The sequence below is a fragment of the Bos indicus x Bos taurus genome, chromosome 12 (assembly GCF_003369695.1).
Source record: "Bos indicus x Bos taurus breed Angus x Brahman F1 hybrid chromosome 12, Bos_hybrid_MaternalHap_v2.0, whole genome shotgun sequence".
Classification (NCBI taxonomy): Eukaryota; Metazoa; Chordata; class Mammalia; order Artiodactyla; family Bovidae; genus Bos; species Bos indicus x Bos taurus.
The window spans coordinates 33,263,045-33,288,644 of NC_040087.1; the positions used below are offsets into that span (position 1 = coordinate 33,263,045).

At 40.8% G+C, this 25,600-nt stretch overlaps 1 protein-coding gene across 4 annotated transcripts in view; it reads right to left on the reverse strand.

The window, feature by feature from the left end:
• The window catches only part of LOC113902374 (phospholipid-transporting ATPase IB), a 495,526-nt gene that overhangs the window by 164,208 nt on the left and 305,718 nt on the right, over positions 1–25,600 (reverse strand). For all 4 annotated transcript variants that reach the window (XM_027557555.1, XM_027557554.1, XM_027557558.1 and 1 more), the window contains one exon: positions 1,496–1,570. In XM_027557555.1, the coding sequence (XP_027413356.1) occupies positions 1,496–1,570 (75 nt within the window). The remainder of the gene's footprint in view (positions 1–1,495; positions 1,571–25,600) is intronic.

Sequence of the window (25,600 nt, forward strand, 5' to 3'; positions counted from 1 at the left end):
TAACAGCCTGCCCAAGGGGAGGCCCTTTCTATGTGGTAGGTGGTTAGACTGGCTTTTCTAGCACAGGTGATAAACGGCCATCAATTCAGCTCTGTTCTCTCCACTTGTCACTTTTGTCTTTGGGGGCATAATTATTAGCAAAAAATGTACTAGTGTACATTGTGGTGAGTAACACAGTTATCAACTGATCAACCAAGATCTGAACTTGGTTCAACACCATCTTAGTCTCCACATATGACGCTCTTCATCTGTTGAGTTCTACAGGGCTGAAGCTGTGTGTTCTAGGTGTTGTATGTAGTATTTTATTAATATATAGTGCACCTAGCAGAGTGGCTACTTAAAAAAAAGGGACTGAGTAGATGGATGACTTGAATATCCAGCCACAAATGTATATGCTGCTGCTGCTAAGTCGCTTCAGTTGTGTCCGACTCTGTGCGACCCCATAGACGGCAGCCCACCAGCCTCCCCCGTCCCTGGGATTCTCCAGGCAAGAACACTGGAGTGGGTTGCCATTTCCTTCTCCAATGCATGAAAGTGAAAAGTGAAAGTGAAGTTGCTCAGTCGTGTCCGACTCTTAGCGACTCCATGGACTGCAGCCTACCAGGCTCCTCAGTCCATGGGATTTTCCAGGCAAGAGTACTGGAGTGGGGTGCCATTGCCCGCTCCACAAATGTATATACAAACTCTAAATATTTATAGCACCATGATTTATATGATTGCATGTCTGGTAACTTCCATCTATGCCTACCTATGACAGCTGTTTCAGAGTACAAACTCCCCCAAGGCAGAGAATGTCAGAGTAAGGGTCCAAAACAAAAGTGTGGAAGCACAATTCAAGAAAGGTTGCCTTAAGTTACACCCCTTGCCAGGAAAACAAAAAGCTAAGTAGCTACTTAGTCATGTTAGCCTATAGTTGATACTTATTTTTAGGTTTTGAATTCATTACAGTCAAGTAACGAAATGAGAACTCGAAAATCATAAAAAATACGAAATAAGCTGAAGACCATTTGCCACAGGAGCTGGGAGTCAGAATTCATTACTTTAGCACTAACTGTGGGAGAAAACATCCATTCACAGGGAAACACATGCTTTTAAGAAGGACAGAAAGGACAGCAGGTTAGGCTTTGTACATTCACATCTGTGTTGACGGATTCAGAAACGAAATTATGGAGCGGAATGAGTTTAGACACAGTTCAGAAATTTTTTTTCTGGAGCTGCAAACATGGAAATGTTGCCCAGGCATTTAGTCAGGAGGTAACAAGGGTCTATTATCAAGATATATGGGTTAATAATTTCATGGGGTTATTCAGGAATGATCTGCGATGATTGAAACCATGTGTGGGGAGTTTGTGCTTCTGCAGGATGTGTGGCAGCAACGGAGGCCCTAAAGATCTATGTGAGCCGTGGATGCAGATGAGGGACTTAGCTCTGCGTCCCAGACACAAACAGCGCGGCCCCGCACGCTGTCAGAGGGAGAGGGAGAGTGCTTACTTACCACGTTGTACAAGCCGATGCACCAACGTTCAAATAAAATCTGCCCAGAAAATCCATTAACGAAGGCAAACCAAAGCTGAAAGAGAAGGAAGTTCATGAAGTTTTATATCAATATTGACCTAAATGTTTCCATTCACTAAAGGAATCGTGGGGAATGTGGACCACCAGCTGGACACAGCTGCCGAAGGACACGGAGCCAGAGGACCGAGGTTATTCTTCCATAAAATACAGATTCCCAATATCACAAATACCAACATTTTAAGGAAACTGTACATTGAAGGCATTCATTGATTTTAAGAGTTAGCATGCACATATTTATAGAAAAGCAATTTATGTTTAATTTATATCTAATGTTTCGGTCAGCACGTTCTCAATATGGGAAGGAGCTCTACTTCATGTTCTTTTCCCTATAAAATTGACTTGATAAATATGACTTATCTTTGTAGGACTTTCAAATAGATAAAAGTAAAAAAGAAAAAAAAACAGACACTCCACTGTTGGTCACATGTGTTCTTAGCTCATAAAGTACTTGTGTGCTCAGTCATGTCTGACTCTTTGCGGCCCCATGTACTGTAGCCCATCAGACTCCTCTGTCCATGGAATTTTGCAGGCAAGAATATTGAAAGAAGTTGCCATTTCCTCCTCCAGATCTTCCCGATCCAGGGACTGAACCCACATCTCTTGCATCTCCTGCCTTGGCAGGCAGATTCTTTACCACTGAGCCACCTGGGGAACTGAATTTAAAGATTAGCCACCCCTAAAACAGCAGTTTTATCCACATGGCCTCCCTATCATGTGAGGCCTCGGCAATCAGTGCTTCAACCAAACTTTTAGTGTAATGAGAGTCCAGATCCATACAAGATACAAACACAATTATAAACCGTTTTAAGGGTCTTAACCTAATTTTCCCAAGATTGTGTTATACTTTTCTTTGTCATTTTCTCAAACAACTGAGTGAACATTGATAAATACCTAGCAAACAGAACTATTTTATCACTTATTTCAGTTAATTCATTGGTTTTTGTTGAAAATAGAGTAGTAATATTTTTACTGCCCTCCCCTCCCTAATAGCAACTGAAAGCAGAAAACATAATTGAAAACAAAAAAGAAATAGCTATTGTCAATGAAACTATGAGATAGCCTTAGTTAAAACTACAAATGACATAGAATAGAAACTGATCAGTAAGACGAGAATGTCAATAGCAGATAAAACCTTCAGAGACAGGACTTCCCTGGTGGTTCAGTGGGTGAGAATCTGTCTTGTAATGCAAGGAACCTTGGTTTGACCCCTGGTTGGGGAACTAAGACTCCCACACGCTGCGTAGCAACTATACGTGTGCACTGCGACTACTGAGCCCGTGAGCCGCAACTAGAGAATCTGCTGGTGCAATGAAAGGATCCCACGTGCCACAGCTAAGACCCGACACAGCCTAGTTAATTAATTAATTAAAAGAAAACAGAAAAAAAAAATAAAAACCCTTCAGAGTAAAAAGGTTTCCAAGAAAGAGGTGAATCAAGCCCAGAAAGAGCAGAATCAGCTCTTATTTCGAGGGTAAGATTGATATACGGATGAGTCATGACTCATGTCCTGAGACTGATTCAATAGCAGGCACACTGAGTTCAAGGGCAATATACATATATATGCCCCCTCTCCTCATACGTGATGGAGGAGGAGAATGGCAGGGCCCAGTAGGGAGCAAAGGGCAATCAATTTGGCAGATGCTAATTGAGGTAAACCAAAAAAGAAATAAATGCAAATTCACCTAACAGGAAAGCTGTAACACAGAGAAATTCACCCTGAGGTGTAGAGGCCTCCAACTCACCTGCAGAGGAAAAGCGGTGGTGAGGGAGGTGGGCACGACTGCAAAGGGACAGGCGACCCATGTGGAAGAGACAAAGCATTGATGAGAAAGTGTTCTGAAAAACTCTGAAGTCCCCTCCCCTAGATGTCATTACAAAATAATAAAAAATAAACATCATAATATGACATAAATAAATGCTCAAATATGAAACAATCTCCATAGAAAGAACCAGTTCAAAGCACAGAAAAATATTTCGAATGCTCTCGACAAGCCTAAAAGAGCTAAAGAAGATGTGACCTTTCCCTGAAACAAGCTGAAACAAGATGTGTAAGATATCAAAGAGGGAAACAATAAGAGGCTGATGGGACAGATTAAGGACACATAAAGGAAATAAAAATGGGCTTCCCACATGGCACTGGGGGTAAAGAATCTGCCTGCCAATGCCAGAGATGCAAGAGATGTGGGTGCAATCCCTGGGTTGGGAAGATCCCCTGGAGAAGGAAATGGCAACCCACACCAGTATTCTTGCCTGGAGAATTTCATGGACAGAGGAGCCTGGTGGGCTACAGTCCATGGAGTCACAAAGAGTTGGACACAACTGAGCATCTGAGCACACGCACAAAGAGAAACAATACGCAGGATGGACACGGCTGAAACTAGTCTGGGTTGGGTAGTACAGGCTCGAGTAGAAAAATGCTGCACAACGGACAAAAGTTAACACTGAATTTAAGAGAAACTGACAGCCTTCCAAATATAACAGCAAAAGTCCGAAAAGGCGTACCTTTAAAAAAAAAGTAGACTAGAAATAAATGTTCAAAGATATAATAGAAGAAAAATTCCTGAAATGGTCTAAAACCTTACTCAGCCAATAAATACAGAAGACACCGTTTGTCCCCAGAAAACAAAACAACAGCTATAAAAAGATCAAAACCCATGTGTACCCTGGTGTATCAGTTAATGACTTTTGAAATTTTGCAGTATCAACTCTTAAATATATTCAAGCAGGAAAACCAATTAGCCTACAAGGGGAAAAGTCAAGTTGGTGTCATGTTTCTCCAGCACAGCGGACAATACCAGAAGTCAGCAGGGGGTGACTTCTGGTATTGTCACAAGGTCACAAGCCCTTAGGGAAATAAAGCATGAGGAGAATTTCAGCAACAGGTAGAAACCAAGGAAACAGCAAGAGCTGAAAACATAACATAAAATGTGATGACAGAAGTAATACCAAATATGTTACATTAATAATACACTGAACAATGCTGAATGGATTAAAAATATGAAACCCCAAATACATGCTAAGTACAAGAGAAATGTGAAAAAGAAACACTATTCAAATAAGATTGAATTCATAACCCTAACCTACAAAGTCCTGCAATGGACGAGGCCCTCGCCTGCCATCTTGAGGTCACTGTCCTTCCTTACGGAGATGTAATGGCCTTCCACTGGTTCCTATGAGCACCAACGGTGGATCCAGCTTCATTACTCTGAACCCAGACAGAGGCAATTATGTCAACAGCATTTGGTTCACAAGCCACATTTATCTCACTCTGTTGAAATGCCCTTTATAATGTTACCACAGTATTTAGGAAAAGTTTTAGGTTGTTTTGGTCTCACTCCATATACTGAAACTAATTACAGATGGCTTGAATACTTAACCATGACACCCAACACAAAGCATTAGGAGACAGCAGGAAAAAAAGTTATTTTTTTTGTATGTGAAATTGACTCTCTATAGGACATTAAGTTCAGAAATCATACAAAAAGAGAAACACATTTGGAACACTTCTATAGAGACAAATATTAATAAAGTTGAAAGAGATGAATAAGCAGTATATATAAATTTGTATTTGTAATATCTATGAAGATCTAATTTCCTTTCTCTATAAAGAGTTACTCAAATGACAAAGGAAATGCCCAACAAACTGTTAGGAAAACAGGCAAAGCATACACATGCAGTGTGATCACAGGACACAAAACCACTTATAAATGTAAGAAATCTCATTTTTTGTGAAACACACACACAAAGGGATATCATTTTTCACCCAACAAATGGTCAAAGATTTAAAAGTTTGACAACCTGAGAAAATAGCTACTCTCATACCCAGATGGCAATACAGCACTGTCCACAAATATGTTTAATATATTTTTCCTTTGATCTAGCAATTCCACTTCTAGGAACATACTCTATATCTTATAGCTATAATCATAGAGCATTCAACATAAAATACTAATACTAAGGGGTTCAGTTCAGTTCAGTTCAGTCACTCAGTCATGTCCGACTCTTTGCAACCCCATGAATTGCAGCCCGCCAGGCCTCTCTGTCCATCACCAACTCCCGGAGTTTACCCAGACTCACGTCCATCGAGTTGGTGATGCCATCCAGCCATCTCATCCTCTGTTGTCCCCTTCTCCTCCTGCCCCCAATCCCTCCCAGCTTCAGGGTCTTTTCCAATGAGTCAACTCTTTGCATGAGGTGGCCAAAGTATTGGAGTTTCAGCTTCAGCATCAGTCCTTCCAATGAACACCCAGGACTGATCTCCGTTAGAATGGACTGGTTGGACCTCCTTGCAGTCCAAGGGACTCTCTTCTCCAACACCACAGTTCAAAAGCATCAATTCTTTGGCGCTCAGCTTTCTTCACAGTCCAAATCTCACATCCATACATGACCACTGGAAAAACCATAGCCTTGACTAGATGGACCTTTGTTGGCAAAGTAATGTCTCTGCTTTTGAATATGCTATCTCAAAAGCATAACTTTCCTTCCAAGGAGTAAGCATCTTTTAGTTTCATGGCTGCAATCACCATCTGCAGTGATTCTGGATCCCCAAAAAATAAAGTCTGATACTGTTTCCACTGTTTCCCCATGTATTTCCCATGAAGTGATGGGAGCAGATGTCATGATCTTAGTTTTCTGAATGTTGAGTTTTAAGCCAACTTTTTCACTCTCCTCTTTCTCTTTCATCAAGAGGCTTTTTAGTTCCTCTTCACTTTCTGCCATAAGGGTGGTGTCATCTGCATATCTAAGGTTATTGATATTTCTCCCGGCAATCTGGATTCCAGCTTGTGCTTTTTCCAGCCCAGCGTTTCTCATGATGTACTCTGCATATAAGTTAAATAAGCACGCTGCTGCTGCTGCTAAGTCACTTCAGTCGCTTCAGTTGTGTCCAACTCTGTGTGACCCCATAGACAGCAGCCTACCAGGCCCCGCCGTCCCTGGGATTCTCCAGGCAAGAACACTGGAGTGGGTTGCCATTTCCTCCTCCAATGCATGAACGTGAAAAGTGAAAGTGAAGTCGCTCAGTCGTGTCCGACTCTTAGCGACCCCATGGACTGCAGCCTACCAGGCTTCTCTGTCCATGGGATTTTCCAGGCGAGAGTACTGGAGTGGGGTGCCATTGCCTAAATAAGCACACTCAGATGGTTAATATTCATTATCTTGATGTAGCGGAAGTTGTCTCTTGGGGGTAGTATGGAGACTCACTCATACCTCTGTGAACTTTTTAAACATGTCCATGTTTTATTTATACAACTGTTTCAAGCAGTTATTCTCAACTGGGTTGATTTTGCCTCTGAGACACCTGACCATGCCTGGAAACCATCTGAGTGTGTTATTGGCATCTGGTGGGTAGAGGCCAAAGATTCTGCTAAGTATCATTGGATGACCTGGAAAGCTCCCTACAGCAAGGAACTGTCTGGTCCAAGGTGTCAACAGTGCCACTATGGAGAAAGCCTGGATGAAAGAAATAGGTTCATGAGGTCAACATGATAAAGTTTTGAAATAATATTGTAATATGTTTTTCATATGCAAAATAACGCCACATGACAGACTGCAGGAAGTCATGCTTGTACGTGTGCATGTACAAGGTGGGTTTTCAGAAAGCTTTGCTTCCTTTTGAGTAACTCCCCTCTGGGCTGACCTCATACATAGAGCCACAGGCCCTACACCTTAGAGACTGTGGCAGCAATGGATGTGACTGCAACACTGGACAAAACGAGATCCCTAAACCAGAATATATCTTGATAAATTATCACTGAGATACCACTTTAAAGACTGAGTGAATTTCGTGTAACTGCGACAGTCTAGTTGTTGAAATTCACAGTAAGGAAAAAAACAAATCCTAAGAAATCAAGCATGTCTTTCTCAGCATTAACCTTCACCCTGAGCGATCCTAACCAAGTCACAATTTTCAATCTTCACTTCAGATTAACATCCCTGATTAGCTGAATGTTGAGATATTTCCTCTAAGCAGGCAATGTTATGATTCTGTCCAAGTTGGCCCTGGCTGAGCCGCATGTTTCTTCCAAGATTTTTGATATGTTTGTACTAATTTTTATCAATTGCAGGTGCTGCAGCTTTTTAAGAGGCATAAGCCAGCTCATTTTCAACATTTCCAATTTAGTTTCCATCTTCATTCAAATAATCCATCATTAGATGATTAGATCTGTTTATTTCATTAGAAATATTTATTTGGGAGAGGAAAAAAATTAAAACAAAAATAAACAAAAATACACAATTCATCTCCTAAATTCAAAATCCATGAGCTGGTTTTCTCTTACGCCGTAAACACTCAAACTTGATTTTATTTTGGCAAGATCTCCCTAGGTGAAATGGAAAAAGTAGAACACACGGTATTTTAAAATATTTATATAAACTTACTGAGTTTTTACTTTATTTATCCACGAGACAGGTACACGACGACTCCCTGACACACTGTAAAATCAGACTTTCACACTGGTTAGTCATATACAAATGCTAATTCATCTACTAAAACAGACAGCACTACCCATTCGCAAACATCACCGTCAATTTTGGAGCACCAGGGCTCCAAGCCGCACACCCAGGCACACAGCCTGCAAAACAGACAGACCACCCGCCCTCTGCGGTGGGGTTACTTGGACCATGGCTTGCTACAGTCACTAAATCTTACTCTTCTGGACTAAGGGGGCAAAGATTCCTCTGCCTTCACTCTGCTGTTAACTAGGAATGATATTAAATGGCTGCAGTCAAAGCGGAGAGCCAGGCTCTGCCCGGAGAGCCTCATACTTGTGAGCTGGTGGGAAGACTGGCCAGCAACATGGTTTGCCAAGCTCCTGGGGTTTCTCCTGCTCAAATGCAGTGCTGTTAGGAGCAAACTGACCCAAACTTATTAAATGGCTTTTCCTTCTTGGAAAAAGATCCTTTCTTGCTTTAACTGCTGCCCCTCTGCCAAGAATGCAGTAACCGTCCTGGCTGACTGCATAGACTCCTGTCTAGGGTCCCGGGCGCCACTGTACCACCTCGGCAGTTAGCCCAGCTGCCGCTCAGAGTCTGAGCCCCCAGCCCACATGCTTGGGTGATGGTTTCACCCGGGAATGGGCGGACCTGACCCTCAGTTTACTCTGCTCTTCCCAGACCCACGGTAGAGGGCTGAAGTGGAAAAGTACCCTCCAGAGAGTAGTTAAATAAATCAGCCACAGTTCCTCACTAAAATGGCAGCAACACTGTGATCTACTGATGTGCAGATGGGTCTGAGCCGATCAAAGTCAAAGCACTACAGTCTTCTTGGAATTCGATCTGGCAATATGTATTAGGATAGAAAAGAAGCACACACCTCACCTAGAAATTCTATTTTTAGAAGTTCATTTCTCATAAATAAAAGCACCTGTATGTTAAAATATGTCTTCTTTTGCAGTACTGTTAACAGTGGAAAAACAGATCCCTTGAAGTTCTTTATAAGGGTGGGAATGCAGCAAGTCTGTCTTTTAAAAATGTAAAATCTATGTGTACGTGAATGAAGGAATGTGTGCCAGAGAATCAGCATGGAACTGACCAAAGAAAAGACAAAATGAACAGGAAAGTCTGTAGGTAGGTAGTTAGGAAATCAAGGGAAAATAATTCAGGGGTGCTATGACAAAGTTAAGAATTATCAGAAATAAAAATAATAGAACAGTAAAAAAAAAACAAAAAAGCACTAGGTAGGGGGACTTCCCTGGTGGTCCAGGGGTTAAGACTATGCCTTCCAGTAGGGGGCGTGCAGGTTCGATCCATGGTTGGGGAACTAAAATCACAAGTGCCTTGCAGCCAAATCGTAAAATGGAAGAATACTGTAACAAACTCAATAAAGACTTTTAAAATGATCCACATTAAAAAAAAAATCTTAGTAAAAACAAATAGTAGCAAAATACCCTAGAAACGTCCCCCTTCAAGATGTTTTGTCCAATAAAGATGGGACTAAGTGGACAGAATTAAATGAAGACTATGGTAATAAACAGGCTGGCTTCATCTCTGAAAACTATGGGGTTTTTTCTTTCTGGGCCAGTCCTGGACAGGCCCAGCGCTAACGGCAAACACCACATGCTTACAAAACTTCTGAGGATTTTTTTTCAAGGCAAACCAACACAAGAAAGTTACACAGTGATGTGTATAGAATCCACCTCTTGTAAAACTACAGCAAAAATGCTGCGTGTTTATGTATTTCTATGAGCGCAGAGAAAAGCATGGAAGTGACTATTAGTGCAGAAATAGAGGTGGATGAGGAGGGAGTTATTTTTCTGTACACATTGCTACCATACAACAAATACGCATTCCTTTCAAGAATTTCATAGAAGAAAACACCTTATTCTCTGTCACTTCACCATGCTCACTTATCTCCTGTACTTTCTGTCGCCTTGTTACCTATCTGCCCCATCATCTGAGAGATGTATGCAGCCAGAGATGATATCAATCACACCCACTGAATTGCTGTGATGGGGGAAGCTTCCTTAATTCACCTCGAGCTTCTTGTTTTTACGAAATAAATGGAAAGAAAACCACCCACTGCAGAACTGTCGTTGTCATTTCTGACACTGACGATAAAAGCTAATGTGTATTTGATGCTTACTCTGCACAGAAACTTTGAGCACTCTACGTGGAGTAAATCATTTAAACCTCCTAGAAGTCCCAACAAAGGCATGGGCTGCATTTCACAAGTGACAAAATCAGGGCACAGAGACGATTTGTGATATTATGATTGCTACCAAATAGTTGTCTGATAGACTGCTGTAGTTATTAACAGTAGACCCTGCATAACAAATCAGTGATTTTTAAAAAAAAAACATTGATGTTAAGGTGATTCAGAATCAAATCAGTATTTATGGCAACTCACCATGCTGTTGACGGTTTCAGATGAGACAGGAACAAAATACTTCACAACTATAAGCATGTAAGAAGTTTAAAAAACTTATTAACAGAATGATCTCAGTCTTCAGCTTCTAATAACATGGAAGGAAGCTAAGTCTCCTTTTTAAATTAAGATAGAAACTGCCTTGAAAAACATGCCACAAAACAAAATGCAACCACTCTCGTTCTAAAAACATTTTCCTCCAGTATTTTAAGCTGAAATATTACAGTCTTTCACTAATATGGTTGAAACCAACCCAGCAGACAAGAGTAAACCTCTCACCTTTCATTATCCAAAAATTTTTAATATAAAATAACATAAATTAATACTAATGTGACCATCTAAGTTATGTTTAAAGAGATTAGAATGTCAACAGAATAAAACAGAATTTGTTACCTGCAAATAAATATAGCATATGATGTGCATATAGCAATTTTCTTGCTTCAGTTTAAACATTTTCTTTTCCATTAAAATCCCAAATGATGGATGATGTTGAGCCTTATAGCCCAAAAGACCCATAAGTTGGTAAAGTTAAATCTGGTAAACAACCTCAAAGTCTCTTTAATTTTTCAGGGCTACCAAATAACTCCTTTTCTGCAAAGTTACGTGCTTGTCCTATGGACCATCAGGTAAATACAGAAACGTGTTTCCTTCCCATAAAGACCATAATACCAACCAGATGGAGTATGCACAATTAAATTGATTTTTAATAAGGAATTCTTGGCACAATAGAAAGTAATCGCTCCAAATTGTGTCAAGGACTACTTACATTTTTTAATAGTTCAAGGCTTAGACTCTCAGCCCAAATCCCGTGCTCCAGTGTTACGAGACCAAACAGCCCTGGAGACTAGTAATGAAATAATGAGCCTTTCGTCTGGGATAACTGATGCTGGAACAGTGGCAGGGGGTTTATTGCAGAAGGGGTAGCAGAAATATGAATAAGATCATTCCACTTATGGACAGGACCTATGGCAAATATTTGGGATCTTGTGTTTTATAACCAATAAAGGAGTGCTCCTAACATATGAAAGGAAAGATTTAAGGCCTGGCTCCACAGATGGGGACTGGAAGAAGGCAAGAGAACGCTGATGCTGTCCCTCCACCTCCACAGGTCATCTAACACCTGCAACCTGGGTGAGGTGTGACATTTCTTTTCCTTATTTACTTGTTCTGGAAAGTGGGGGCAAAGGACTGTCTACCCTCTGAGAAGGATTAGAAAAATACTACGTATTTTTAAAAATTCAGTTATTGAACTATTTCCTAAGACCCTGCTTCAAATTATGTTCTGTGCTATGTGTAGCTGGTACAAAGGTGAGGCAGACATGTCCTTGCCCTTAAAGACTCTCTCTGGTTGAGGACAAGTTTGGGATGGAAGAGTCCTTTGGTAAATGGATTCTGTCTACAGGAGTCACTGCAGCTTTTCCAAAGGTGGCAGGTACTTGGCTGGGTCTTGAAGTATCAGATTCCATCATCAACTCACAGGGGCAGAGGGACAGTAAAGGCAGAGGAAAGACTTGCATGTAATTTTAGCAGATGTGAATTTCCAGGTGGCTAGAACAAGGGAAATGAAGTGAGAGGAGAGGGCTGGCTTCAGACTCTGAAGGACATTACACAGCTGTTCTTCAAGAAGGTGAACAGCGCTGCACACATTGCCTTAGAGGAATGCCCTAGAGAAATATACATATACAAGCCTGCAACTCTCTCAATATACACTTATTTATCTTACTGTGGCAAAATACACGTAACATAAAATTTACCATTTTAACCATTTTAAGTGTGCGATTCAGTGGCATTAAGTACATTGGCATCGTTGTAAAACCATCACCACCATCCAACTCCAGAACTTTCTCATTGTTCCAAACTGAAACAGTTCCCATATCTGCCATATCTATCCCAATATCTGCCCATTTCCTCCTCCCTCTAGCCCTTTGTAACCATTCTTCTGCATTCTGTCTCTGTGAAATAACTACTCCTGTGGCTTCATATTGGAGAAGGAAATGGTAAACCACTCCAGTGTTCTTACCTGGGAATTCCCATGGACAGAAGAGCCTGGTGGGCTACAGTCCATGGTGGTCATGGAGAGCTGGACATGACTGAAGCTACTGTGTGTGTGTGTGTGTGTGTGTGTGTGTGGCACTTCATGTAAGTGGAATCACGCAATATTTGTCCTTTTGTGTCTGCCTTATACCTTTAAGCATAACAGTTTCAAGGTTTATCTACAATGTAGCAATTATCAGACTTTCAGTCCTTTTTAAGACAGACTAATATTTCACTGTATATATAGACCACATTTTGCTTATCTCTTCCTCCACAGATGGACCCTTGGGTTGCTTCCACCGTTTGGATACTGTGAATAATGTTCCTATGAACTCTGATATCCAAGTATCTATTCAGGTTTTTGTGTTTGATTCTTTTGAACGTATATCCAGAAGTGGAATTGCTGGATTGTATGGTAATACTGTGTTCAACTTTCTGAGGAACTTCTATACTGTCTTCCACAGTGGGCACACCATTTAACTTTCCCACCAGCAAGGCACAAAAGTTCTAATTTCTCCATATCTGCACCGACACTTGTTATTTTCTGTGGGTATGTGTGTTTTAAATAGTAGCTATCTTAATGGGTGTGAGTTGTGTGAATTGGTATTTCATTGTGGTTTTGGTTTGCTTTTCCCTAATGGTTAGTAATGACCACAACCAGAGGTGGAGCTTGGAGGTGAGAGGGCAGAAGACAAGTTCGTTTTGGGGGTGTGTTAATGTGCAGAACCTATGGGCTTGGCTCCCCAGGGAGAAATCCATAGTGCGATGCTCAGGGGAGAATCTAAATAAGGAAAATATTTTCAGTATTAATAAATAGGTAATAATCATATCAATGAGAGTAGAAGACACCCAGTGAGGGACCCTGGGTTAAAAGAAAGCCAAGGATGGGGCTCTGGGTGTCAGCAACAGTTATAGGTCAAGGGTCAAACACAGAAGCAAAGCAAAGGCACTTTGCATTAAATTTTATAAATGGCACTTAAAGTTTATAGCTCATTTATTTCACTGCTGAGTAAATATTTGCTCATGGGCCAGGCACTTCTGGACATCCACCCAGAGGCACTTACTTATATAAGACTGGCCAGAACAAGGCACACAGTCTGGCCCAGAACAATCACTCTGGGGTTGTGGGGGGAAGGGTGGGAAGCTATAGGGGAAAACGTTATAGACGAGGTCAAGTTAGCCCAACATCCTTGTTTGTCCCATCAGATGACAATGTCCCATCAGATGAGAAGCTGCATGAGACAAAAGCCAAAACCATGCTTTGTAAAAGCACTCCTACCCTGCCCTCTGTACCAAAAGTGATGTTCAAAGTTCGCGACTACGGGACCCTCACAAGTGGCAGTTTCCTCAAAGGTCCCACATTTGGAGCTGCTTCAGTAGGTTTAATCTCAGGATCTCTGAGTGAATTAATATGGGAAATATCATAAAGAGCATCCCCTCTCTCAATCAACACCACATATTCGCCCCAGGCCTCACCAAGTTGTCAGTACAGGGCAGAGTGATGCTGGTGAATGAGCATGGAAAACCTTCTTGAGTACTTTTCCCTTTTTCTTCTCCCTTTTCTTTGCCCTCAGCTTTTATTTTCAGAAGGGAAAATATCTCCTCAATAAATTCATAGCAATCGAGCTACTATGATGGCATTTTATTGCCTTTTATTTAATTGTGGCACGATTTATATTTAGAATATAATTTTAAATAATTTGGGGGCACTAATATAACAGCTTGTCCATTTTAAGCACGTGTGTATGTATGGTCAGTCATGTTCGATTATTTTGCAATACTATGGATTGCAATCCATTAGCCCTCCAGGCTCCTCTGTCCATAGAATTTTCCAGGCAAGAATACTGGAATGGGTTGCCATTTCCTCCTCCAGGGGGAATCCTGATCCAGGGATTGAACCCATATCTTCTGCATTGGCAGGCAGATTCTTTACCATTGTGCCACCTGGGAAGCTATTTTAAGCATAGGTTCAGAATAACAGTTTAACAACCAGCAGAAACATTTTTCAATCTTTTTAAAAGGCTAATATAGACAGGCTAATATAAACACTAATATAGACAGAGTATCAGCAAATGCTAAAGGCACTAATTACAGCCTGGTATGTATTTTATGGGGAGTTAAATTCTCAAAATAGCTTTTCTTGTTGCAGATACTTGTCAGTCTTAGACTTACACTAAATAAGCTAATATACAATTTAACTTGAATCTAATATATAACTCAATTAACTAACATCTGGGAAAAATTCCAGAATTCGTTCCTGAGATAGACCTCTTGATAGCTATCCAAGGATATATGCAAGTATGCAGTAATAATGATGCATTTTTTATATTTTCATGAAAGAAAACTCTCACAATAGGTTGTAAAGGAATAGGCATAATGCTTGTCATTAACTAGATTTGCTAAGAAGTTTGTTATCCATTATTTTCATAACTTATTGAGACATTCTTTCAGGAGATGAGAATAAATGTGATAAACAGAAAATGCTGTCACCTTTGATCCAAGGGTCAAATTACTATGAGCATACATTAATTTTATGATTGTCTGAAATGTCTTAGCTTATTCAATGTTTACCTTATTAGGTGAATGTTAAAATATGTAAATAAGAAATAAAAGAGCTGATTAAAGAAAGTCTAAAACCACATATTGGAGCTTCTGAGAAGAGCTTTCAAAAACAGAAAAAGAAAACCACACAAAATGAAAGAAATACGGGAACAAAAGAAAACTTCAAAAAAATTTTATTTCACATCCTCAAAGAGATATAAGAAGATATTTCACCCATGAACTAAGGTCAGGATGTTACTATAAAGGTAGGGAGGAAAATAAATAAAGCACTTACAAATTAAAAAGAAATAAAAAGATCAACATTTAAAAAAACCTCAATCAGAGGGCTAGCAGATAAGACAAGGAATCTCCAAGAGGGCAAAAAATAAGATAGAAGAAAATCAAAGAAAATACAATTCTGCTTGGGAGATAAACCGCAAGGTTTGATATATGACTAAGCTGTAGAAAGACAAAATGCAGAAAGTTGAGGAGGATATCACTGAAAACAAAACAAAACAAAAGATAATGAAAAAAATTTTCCTAGACTAAAGAAAACCAGTCTCTAGATTGAAAAGGCACATAAAGGAAAGAAGTCCTCCCCCCTTCCCACATGTGCAAATTTCAGAACACAAAACATTGTGAGAAGACAGAAAAGTATCCTAGAGTCTAAGTACAAAGGACTGGGAATCAGAACTGCATTGAGTTTCTCTCAGAAGAAAGGTAAAGGACACACAGAATTCTGAGAGGAAAAGAATTTCAGCCTATGATTTTATACCTAGCAAATCTACCAACCAATTACAGTAAAAAAAAATATATATATATATATATTTCTGGTTATCTAATGTCTCAGAAATACACTACCAAAGTAACACTTGTTAAGAACCTACTGATGTTTATGCATCAGGAACATGACTGAAGAATTTGAGAATAAAGATGACAAGGGGTCCAGGACACAAATTTCCAGAGCAGAAGGAACAGACCATCTAGATGGAGCCTGGAGGACGACCGCTTCAGAAGGGAAGGAGGACGGACAGGACAGCAGACAACAAACGCCAGGATGGAGCACATGGAGAGTATTTTGTAGAGCATCGAAAGTATGAAGAATTCAGTTAAGAGGCAAAAAAGAACAGCTTTCAGAAACTACAGGAAAAACTGAAACCTGAGCAAGAAAGGAAAAATAATCCTAACACATCTCTTGGCTCTAGAGCAAACATGATTTACATCATTTTACAGAGGTTAACATGGATCCGTGCATTTACATGATAGATGTAACTGCCCTAGAAGCGAGGAGGGGGAATAGCGCAGGGCTATCGGAGAAGGCAATGGCACCCCACTCCAGTACTTTTGCCTGGAAAATCCCATGGATGGAGGAGCCTGGTGGGCTGCAGTCCATGGGGTTGCTAAGAGTCGGACACGACTGAGCGACTTCACTTTCACTTTTCATTTTCATGCATTGGAAAAGGAAATGGCAACCCACTCCAGTGTTCTTGCCTGGACAATCCCAGGGATGGGGGAGCCTGGTGGGCTGCTGTCTATGGGGTCACACAGAGTCGGACACGACTAAAGAGACTTAGCAGCAGCAGCAGCATGGGGGAGGGCTTGATGAACTATGGACTGAGGTTCGTGACATTGTACAGGAGACAGGGATCAAGGCCATCCCCATGGAAAAGAAATGCAAAAAAGCAAAATGGCTGTCTGGGGAGGCCTTACAAATAGCTGTGAAAAGAAGAGAAGCAAAAAGCAAAGGAGAAAAGGAAAGATATAAGCATCTGAATACAGAGTTCCAAAGAATAGCAAGAAGACATAAGAAAGCCTTCCTCAGTGATCAATGCAAAGAAATAGAGAAAACAATAGAATGGGAAAAACTAGAGATTTCTTCAAGAAAATTAGAGATACCAAGGGAACATTTCATGCAAAGATGGGCTCAATAAAGGACAGAAATGGTATGGACCTAACAGAAGCAGAAGATATTAAGAAGAGGTGGCAAGAATACACAGAACTGTACAAAAAAGATCTTCACGACCCAGATAATCACGATGGTGATGATCACTCACCTAGAGCCAGACATCCTGGAATGTGAAGTCAACTGGGCCTTAGAAACCATCACTACGAACAAAGCTAGTGGAGGTGATGGAATTCCAGTTGAGCTATTTCAAATCCTGAAAGATGATGCTGTGAAAGTGCTGCACTCAATATGCCAGCACATTTGGAAAACTCAGCAGTGGCCACAGGACTGGAAAAGGTCAGTTTTCATTCCAATCCCAAAGAAAGGCAATGCCAAAGAATGCTCAAACTACCATACAATTGCACTCATCTCACATGCTAGTAAAGTAATGCTCAAAATTCTCCAAGCCAGGCTTCAGCAATACGTGAACCGTGAACTTCCAGATGTTCAAGCTGGTTTTAGGAAAGGCAGAGGAACCAGAGACCAAATTGCCAACATCTGCTGGATCATCAAAAAAGCAAGAGAGTTCCAGAAAAACATCTATTTCTGCTTTATTTCTATGCCAAAACCTTTGACTGTGTGGATCACAATAAACTGTGGGAAATTCTGAAAGAGATGGGAATACCAGACCACCTGACCTGCCTCTTGAGAAATCTGTATGCGGGTCAGGAAGCAACAATTAGAACTGGACATGGAACAACAGACTGGTTCCAAATCGGTAAAGGAGTATGTCAAGGCTGTCTATTGTCACCCTGCTTATTTAACTTCTATGCAGAGTACATCATGAGAAACGCTGGGCTGGAAGAAGCACAAGCTAGAATCAAGATTTCCGGGAGAAATATCAATAACCTCAGATATGCAGATGATACCACCCTTATGGCAGAAAGTGAAGAGGAACTAAAAAGCCTCTTGATGAAAGTGAAAGTGGAGAGTGAAAAAGTTGGCTTAAAGCTCAACATTCAGAAAACGAAGATCATGGCATCCGGTCCCATCACTTCATGGGAAATAGATGGGGAAACAGTGGAAACAGTGTCAGACTTTATTTTTCTGGGCTCCAAAATCACTGCAGATGGTGACTCCAGCCATGAAATTAAAAGACGCTTACTCCTTGGAAGCTAAGTTATGACCAACTTAGATAGCATATTGAAAAGCAGAGACATTACTCTGCCAACAAAGGTCCGTCTAGTCAAGGCTACGGTTTTTCCTGTGGTCATGTATGGATGTGAGAGTTGGACTGTGAAGAAGGCTGAGTGCTGAAGAATTGATGCTTTTGAACTGTGGTGTTGGGGAAGACTCTTGAGAGTCCCTTGGACTGCAAGGAGATCCAACCAGTCCATTCTGAAGGAGATCAGCCCTGGGATTTCTTTGGAAGGAATGATGCTAAAGCTGAAACTCCAGTACTTTGGCCACCTCATGTGAAGAGTTGACTCATTGGCAAAGACTCTGATGCTGGGAGGGACTGGGGGCAGGAAGAGAAGGGGACAACAGAGGATGAGATGGCTGGATGGCATCACTGACTCGATGGACGTGAGTCTGAGTGAACTCCGGGAGTTGGTGATGGACAGGGAGGCCTGGCGTGCTGCGATTCATGAGGTCGCAAAGAGTCAGACACGACTGAGTGACTGAACTGAACTGAACTGATGGGGGAGGGAATTCCTTACCCACCAAAATGGGAAGTCAGAGGTGAGGTGTGAAACAGACAAACCAACACAGAGCACAAGCACATTCATTAGAGATAATTTCCAGGAGAAACATCTAAGGGGGTTTTTCTCTTGGAATTATGACCAGAGGAGAAATAAAAGTAGTGGTAAAGATTATGATTGTTAATGGAATGTAAATACATACACACTCCCAGTGTATGTAAGTATATACATATATGGACACCCTATGCCTACGTGTACTATGACTTCAACTTTTAAGTAAACTGTATGTTTTATTTTTATGAAAAAATGTAATGTAATTTTACTTCCCAGAAACATTAATTCTCAAATTATTGACAATCTGGTATAAATTTTATTTCTGTATGACATTTGGATTATAGGCATTTTTTTTCTACTGCCACGGTTAGGCCACTGATGGTGCTGCTTATTTCTTTGCCAAGTGCGTTCCAAACACTAATATCAACTTAAAATCATGTTATTACATCTCACTCAGCACAGCTTATATAATTAAGAGGAGGAAAAAACCCAGGAAAATAGCTGCCTCTTAATTAAGACAGGAGAGTCTTTTAATACAGTTGTGGGTATTTTTTTTCTCTTAAGGGAAGCAAAAAACAAACATCTTGTATAACTCTATTGTTCATCCCTTAAAATCCTTAACTCCAACAAAATTTATAGGCAAACTGAAAACAAAATGATGAATAAAGTGTAAAGATGATCATAATCCTATTCTTGAATATTTCTAAAAAGTTGGAAAAGATCATCAATAAATTGAGGGTATAAGCTAATACACCATAATCACAGTAATAATTGTTACAAAAGTTCAAGTTGCCAACCCAGGAAACAAGCTACCTGCCTGCAGTTCTGCAGCTAAAAGCTCAAACTGGCTTCTCCTGTTCTCTCTCTCTCTCCATGCCCCTCTTTCGCAATACCTGAGCCATTTGCACTGAGCCATTCACATCCCTGTATTTGAAATTTCTGGACATTTATTTACTATTACAGCAAAGTCACATTATTACTACTGCTGGAAAATGGGTCCATGCATCACACATGTTAGCATTTTCAGGTTGGAAAGGGACGTATTCTAGAGATAGAGCAGTTTAGAAAAAAAGATGTGTTCTCTGGTCTCATAGATTTGTTCTGGCTGGGGCTAGGATGACAGCAGGATAGACGATTAATTGTCGTCTTGAACGTGATACAGGCTATTAAGGACAGTAAAGGCTGCTCAGGACTCAAAGCAAGGCCCCAGCTTCAGCTGTGGCATGAAAGACAGGCGTAGCTCCTACCAAGATGGACGGGGAGAGTCAGTGCTCTCCTCCCTACTGTAACTTCTAACTTGCCATCTAAAGAAGCAGAATCTTGTGTCAGTTCATCAGCACTGAGACCAGAAGCACAGCTAAAATCAGAAGCAACACGAAGCCTCATTCAGACAATCTGCCCTTTCCACATTACTTCAGTACAACAGTCCTTCATTCGGTCGGTACTGAATGAAGATCACAAACCCTCAGAGCTGAAGGAAAGCTTCTGTGACAATGACTTTTCTGGGGTTCAAAGCCCAGGGGAAAATAAAACCGAATAGAACTGAAACGACTTTGCTGCATTTGAATGGTGGAGGTTGGCTAAGTGGGCTCCCTAGGAAGAGGAAGGTATGGACGGTCCACTCCACAGCAATCCATCAGTTAGGGCTCTGCACAGAGCTTAGTTCTTACAGACTCTCCAGGGGTTTGACTGGGTTATGGCTCACTGCTTATGCTGTGATCATGTGTGGGGCATACATTTATGAAGCACCAACCATGTACGAGGCTCTCCTCCAGGTGCTGGAGATTCGGGGGGAAAGAATGGTCCTTGCCTCCATGGCAACCGTGAACTAGTGGGAAACACAGGAGAAAGGGGGAAATATACAAATCAGAGGGTCCAGACGCAGAAGAAAAGAAACAGGGTGTTGTGAGATGGAGGTGAGAACAATCACCTTTCAAAGGGAGATGGATTAGCCCAGGTAGAGAGGAAGAGGAGGTGAATCTGTTTAGACTACAGGACAGAGGGTAATTCTGCTGGAGCTTAATAAGTAATTGGGAGTGTGGTGTGATGAGGCAGAGAGGCGGATGAGAATCGACCAAGAGAGGAGGGGGAGGGAAGAGCAGCGAGGCTAGGTTTTGAGATGAAGGCATCGACACCTTTCTTGGACAGGTAAAGTTTGAGAGGGCAAAACAACATAGATTTTAATTTCAAATAGCAGTCTTTCCCTTTCTGATCATTTCAAGCCAGTACTTCACATACAAGCCAAGCCATTGTCAAAGTCAGATCATTTAAAATATGCCATGTGAATATTCACCAGAACAATACATTTTAAAATATTACATATGTTTTTCACATCTGGCTCTTAAGAAGGACACAGTCCCTCCTCCTGAGAGGTGAATTCCTTAGCTCTCTTTCAACTTTTGAAAAATCTCTCAGTTCTCTGAAAATATGAATTCCTAGTTTGGTTCTCAAGAGATCTCTTTGTTTGTAAGGTCACAGGGGTACCTAAAAGTTAAATCATGTGTAGTAAAGCATAGGTATCTGAAGGTTTTTTAAAATTCAAGCAGAAATATCTTTTATGTAGGTATTTCAGGTCTAAAAAGTCTTTGGGGAACCAAGAAATCAGCTTGAAGTTTAGTTCAAAAAAGGTTTATATGTTGTTCAGAATGCTCTTATTTCTTGCCCTGAAATTAACTTGTGATTCAAAGCTCTCGTGAAAATATTTCTGAAAGTGTGTTAAGAGACAGATTTGAGTGCACAGCTGGTGCAGGGACCCTGTACTGCACTCAGTGAGTCAGGGAACAACAAAGAATAGAATATTAAAAGGAAATTTAACAACCCCTTTCCCCTTCCTGCGTGTGTATGTGTGTGTGTGTGTGTGTGTGTGTGTGAAGTGATCCTAGGGGTCCTGCTGCTTCATGTGTTTCCTCTGTGTTCTGCCGAGTGCAGAACAAATGAGCAATGCAAGCAGACTGAGTTTTAAAAAAAAAAAACAGTAAGAATAACAACTTTAAAGGAATTAAATGGTCCAACTCTCACTCAAGGGAAATATGGCAAAACATTCCCAGTGACAGGATTATAGATATTTTTCCATCCTCTCTTTTCCACAGGGAATAAGTAATGTGACCGAGTTAATTGTCTCACTATTGGTATTTATTTTAAGAATTTTGAGGTTTGACATATAGATCAATAGACTATAACTGAGAACTCAGAAATCAACCCTCTCATTTTGTGGTCAACTGATTTTCAATAAGCGTCCCAAGACAATTTAAGGAGGCAAAGAATAGTCTTTTCAATAAATGGTGCCAGTGGATATTCACAGGCAAAAGAATGAAGTTGGACACCTGCCTTACCCTATATACAAAAACCAACTCAAAGTGGACAATGGTCCTAAATATAAGAGTTAAACCTATAGAACATCTGGAAAAAATATGAGTCCATTTTTGTGACCCTGAGTTAGGAAATGGTTTCTTGTATTGTGAAAGTGAAAGTCACTCAATCGTGTCTGACTTTTGTGACCCCATGGACTGTAGTCCATGGAATTCTCCAGACTGAAATACTGGAGTAGGTAGCCTTTCCCTTCTCCAGGGGATCTTCCCACCCCAGGGATCGAACCCAGGTCTCCCACATGGCAGGTAGATTCTTTACCAGCTGAGCCACAAGGGAAGCATTGTGAAGTGAAGTGAAAATGTTAGTCGCTCAGTTGTGTTTGACTCTTTGCCACCCCATGGACTGCATCCTGCCAGGCTCCTGTCCATGTGATTTTCCAGGCAAGAATACTAGAGTGGGTTGCCATTGCCTTCTCTAGGGCATCTTTGTGACTCAGGAATCAAACCCAGGTATGCTGTATTGCAGGCAGATTCTTTATCATCTGAACCATCAGAGAAGCTCTAGTTGCTTGTATATCTGACACTGAAAACAAGGGACAAATAAGAAAAAGATAAATTGGGGTTTGTGAAAATTAGCAACTTTTATACTTCAAAGGATACCATCAAGAAGGTGAAAAGTCAACTCACACAATGGGAGGAAATATTCACAAATCATATGTCTGATAAGGGATTTGTGTGTGTGTGTGTGTTTGTGTGCGTGTGTGTATATGTATGTTTATAAGAATGTGTATAAGAATCTTCACAGTTCAATAAGAAAAGACAACCCGACTGGCAAAGAAAAAATAGGCAAAGGATCTGAATAGACACTGCTTCACAGAAGATATACAAATGACAAACACACAAAAAGGTGCTTGATATTGGTCATTTCTGTGTTATCGGTCAGTCATATTTGACTCTTTGCAATCCCATGGACTGTAGCTTGCCAGGCTCCTCTGTGCATGGAATTTTCAAGGCAAGAATACTGGACTGGGTAGCCAGTCCCTTCTCCAGGGGATCTTCCTGACCCAGGGATCGAACTCTGGTCTCCCACACTGCAGGCAGACTCTTTACCATCTGAGCCACCAGGGAAGGGAAATGTAAATCAAAACCAGACTGATGTACTGCACACCCACTGGGATAGCCATAACTAAAAAGGAGGGTGGTAACAAGTGTTGGTGAGGGTATGGAGACATTGGAATCCCTGGATATTGCAGCTGGGAATGAAAAGTGGTGCAGCTGATTTGGAAAACAATTCGGCCGTTCCTCAAAATGTTAACATAGAGTTACTGTCTCTCTCTGTCTACACAATTCAACTGTATACACAATTCAACAATTCCATTCCTAGTACACACCAAGGGAACTGAAAATACATGTCTGTACAAAAGACTTGTGTATGAAAGTTGACAGGAGTATTATTCATAATAGACCAAAGGTAGAAGTGTTTTAAATATCGATCAATTAATAAGTGGATACACAAAATGTGGTCCATCCATACAGTGGTGTAGTACTTGCCACAGAGAAGCGAAGTCCTGACACCTGCTACGACATGGACAAACCCTTGAAAGCCTCATGCTGATCCAAAAAAGCCAGACACAAAATGCCACGCATGGAAGTATTCCACCTACATAATAAAGCGTCCCGAAGAGGCAAATCCAGAGACAGGAAGTAGGTTAGAAGTCATCAGAGGCTTTGGCGGTGGTATTGGCTCTATTTTTTTTTCTACTACTTCTCCCAAATGTCAAGCCTCTACCAGAGCTTTGGCTCTTTTGCCTCTTCCTGTAAACAGACCTTCTTCTGTAGTTAAAAGAAAGAAAAATGCTGTAATAGCTGTAGCCTTCATCAAGACAGTAACTTAAATATTTCCACATTTTCAAAATTAGACGCTGCATGCCATTTTATAAGAACAGTTTGTACTTAATTTCTCAAATGCCAGTATGGTTTTCAATGTGAAATATGGACAGAAACTCCACCAATAGGCACAGCTTTAGGTCCCAAACATGCGGAAATTTAAAAAGCGACCTTTGCTTTGGAATAAATTATACATATTACAGATTTATGTAATCAAATCAAAGATATATTACCTCCCTACTCTTAAATAAGGGTAAATAAGAAAAAGTAAGCGATCTCTAAGTATCTATCTCTAAAGCAAAGTCAGAATTTGTAGGACATGAGAATTTAAACAAGAAAAGATACTTTAACAAAACTCTTAGCTAAGTATCTACAACACATGCACTGAAAAGTAACAATCAAGAAACCAGAAGCTGGCGACCGAATGTTTAATACCGGTGAGTTGGAAATGGTTATATTTTGGACCCAAGACCTGAGTGTTTCAGCACTATTAATTGATGCTGAAAATTTGGTGGCTGTGTCTCACACCTCATTTTTCTCCTAAACAAGCTTCATAAAGCTCAGCGAGCCTCTGCCTTTTCTTTATACTAGAAGTCCCCTGGGGCTGTGACTTCAGGTTCACAGAAATCATTTTTTCTACACAACTTGAGTCAAGAAGTGTTTGCAGGGCCAGCAAACCTGGGCTGTGTCAGCTGGGCAGCCAGGCCACACCAGGTGCAGACTCCCGAAGGAGCTCCTTTAGAGCAAAATACCCGCCCAACCGAAACCCTGTCTTAAAAGAAAAAGGGGGGAAAGCTCACTTTTAAAGATACTTTTAGATTTAGAATGTGTTTACAGAGAGCTTGACAATTTGGGGCCCCCATCAATCAAGGAGAAACTAGCCCCACCCACTAGCACTATAAACGCAGACACAAGCATTTTCTCTACTGAGTTGTGAGATCAGGACAACTGCAAAGCTACAAAACTCATTACATGGAATTGGCTAATATCAGAAAAAATTAAACTCCAAACATATGGAGATGCTATTTCAGAGTTAAAATGAGCTTCCTCATTCCTTGTAGGGTCTAAGTTTTACAGCTTTTCAAGTAGGCACCACTTATTTCTATCTTCACACTTTCAATACATATTGTGATTTTTACTAACACTACTTCCTGGAAGCCCAGAATCCTCTGTTAACATCATCAAAGCGACCCTTCCTCACAGCCCCCCTCACTCCCAGAAAATGATGATAAATGCATACAAGCATTTAAAAATATCCTGGCAAACACTAAAAGGCTCTTGAAGTTTAAGCAAAACGTTTTGCCAAAGTACACAGGGCTCTATACATGCAAGGCATCCCTTTAGCGGCAGAATATTATTAATGTGTTTTTTCTCAAGAGCTGGATCTGTTCATGCTTGCTCTGATCGTTTGTTGTCTCTTCTGATACCTAAGTTCACGCTGCTCTTCACAGTATTTCTCCTAAATGGGAGTTAAGTAAAAGCGCTAAAGACAGTGTTTCAGAAAAACTGGAGATGTGGTCTTGTGTGCAGACAAACCCACACCCAAGTGCAAGTATGTTCTCAGACGCATCGCCTGTAACACACTTCTGGAAAACACAGTATTGGGACCAAGCCCAGCTAAGGCAGAGAGTAGGTAATAACCTGAGGTACCGGCCACAGATAAGTTTCACGGGTCCGCTGGAGCATCACATGGAGAACCTAGAAGAGCCTGCAGCTAGAGGTGATACTGGATCTGGTTTTCAAAGGATAT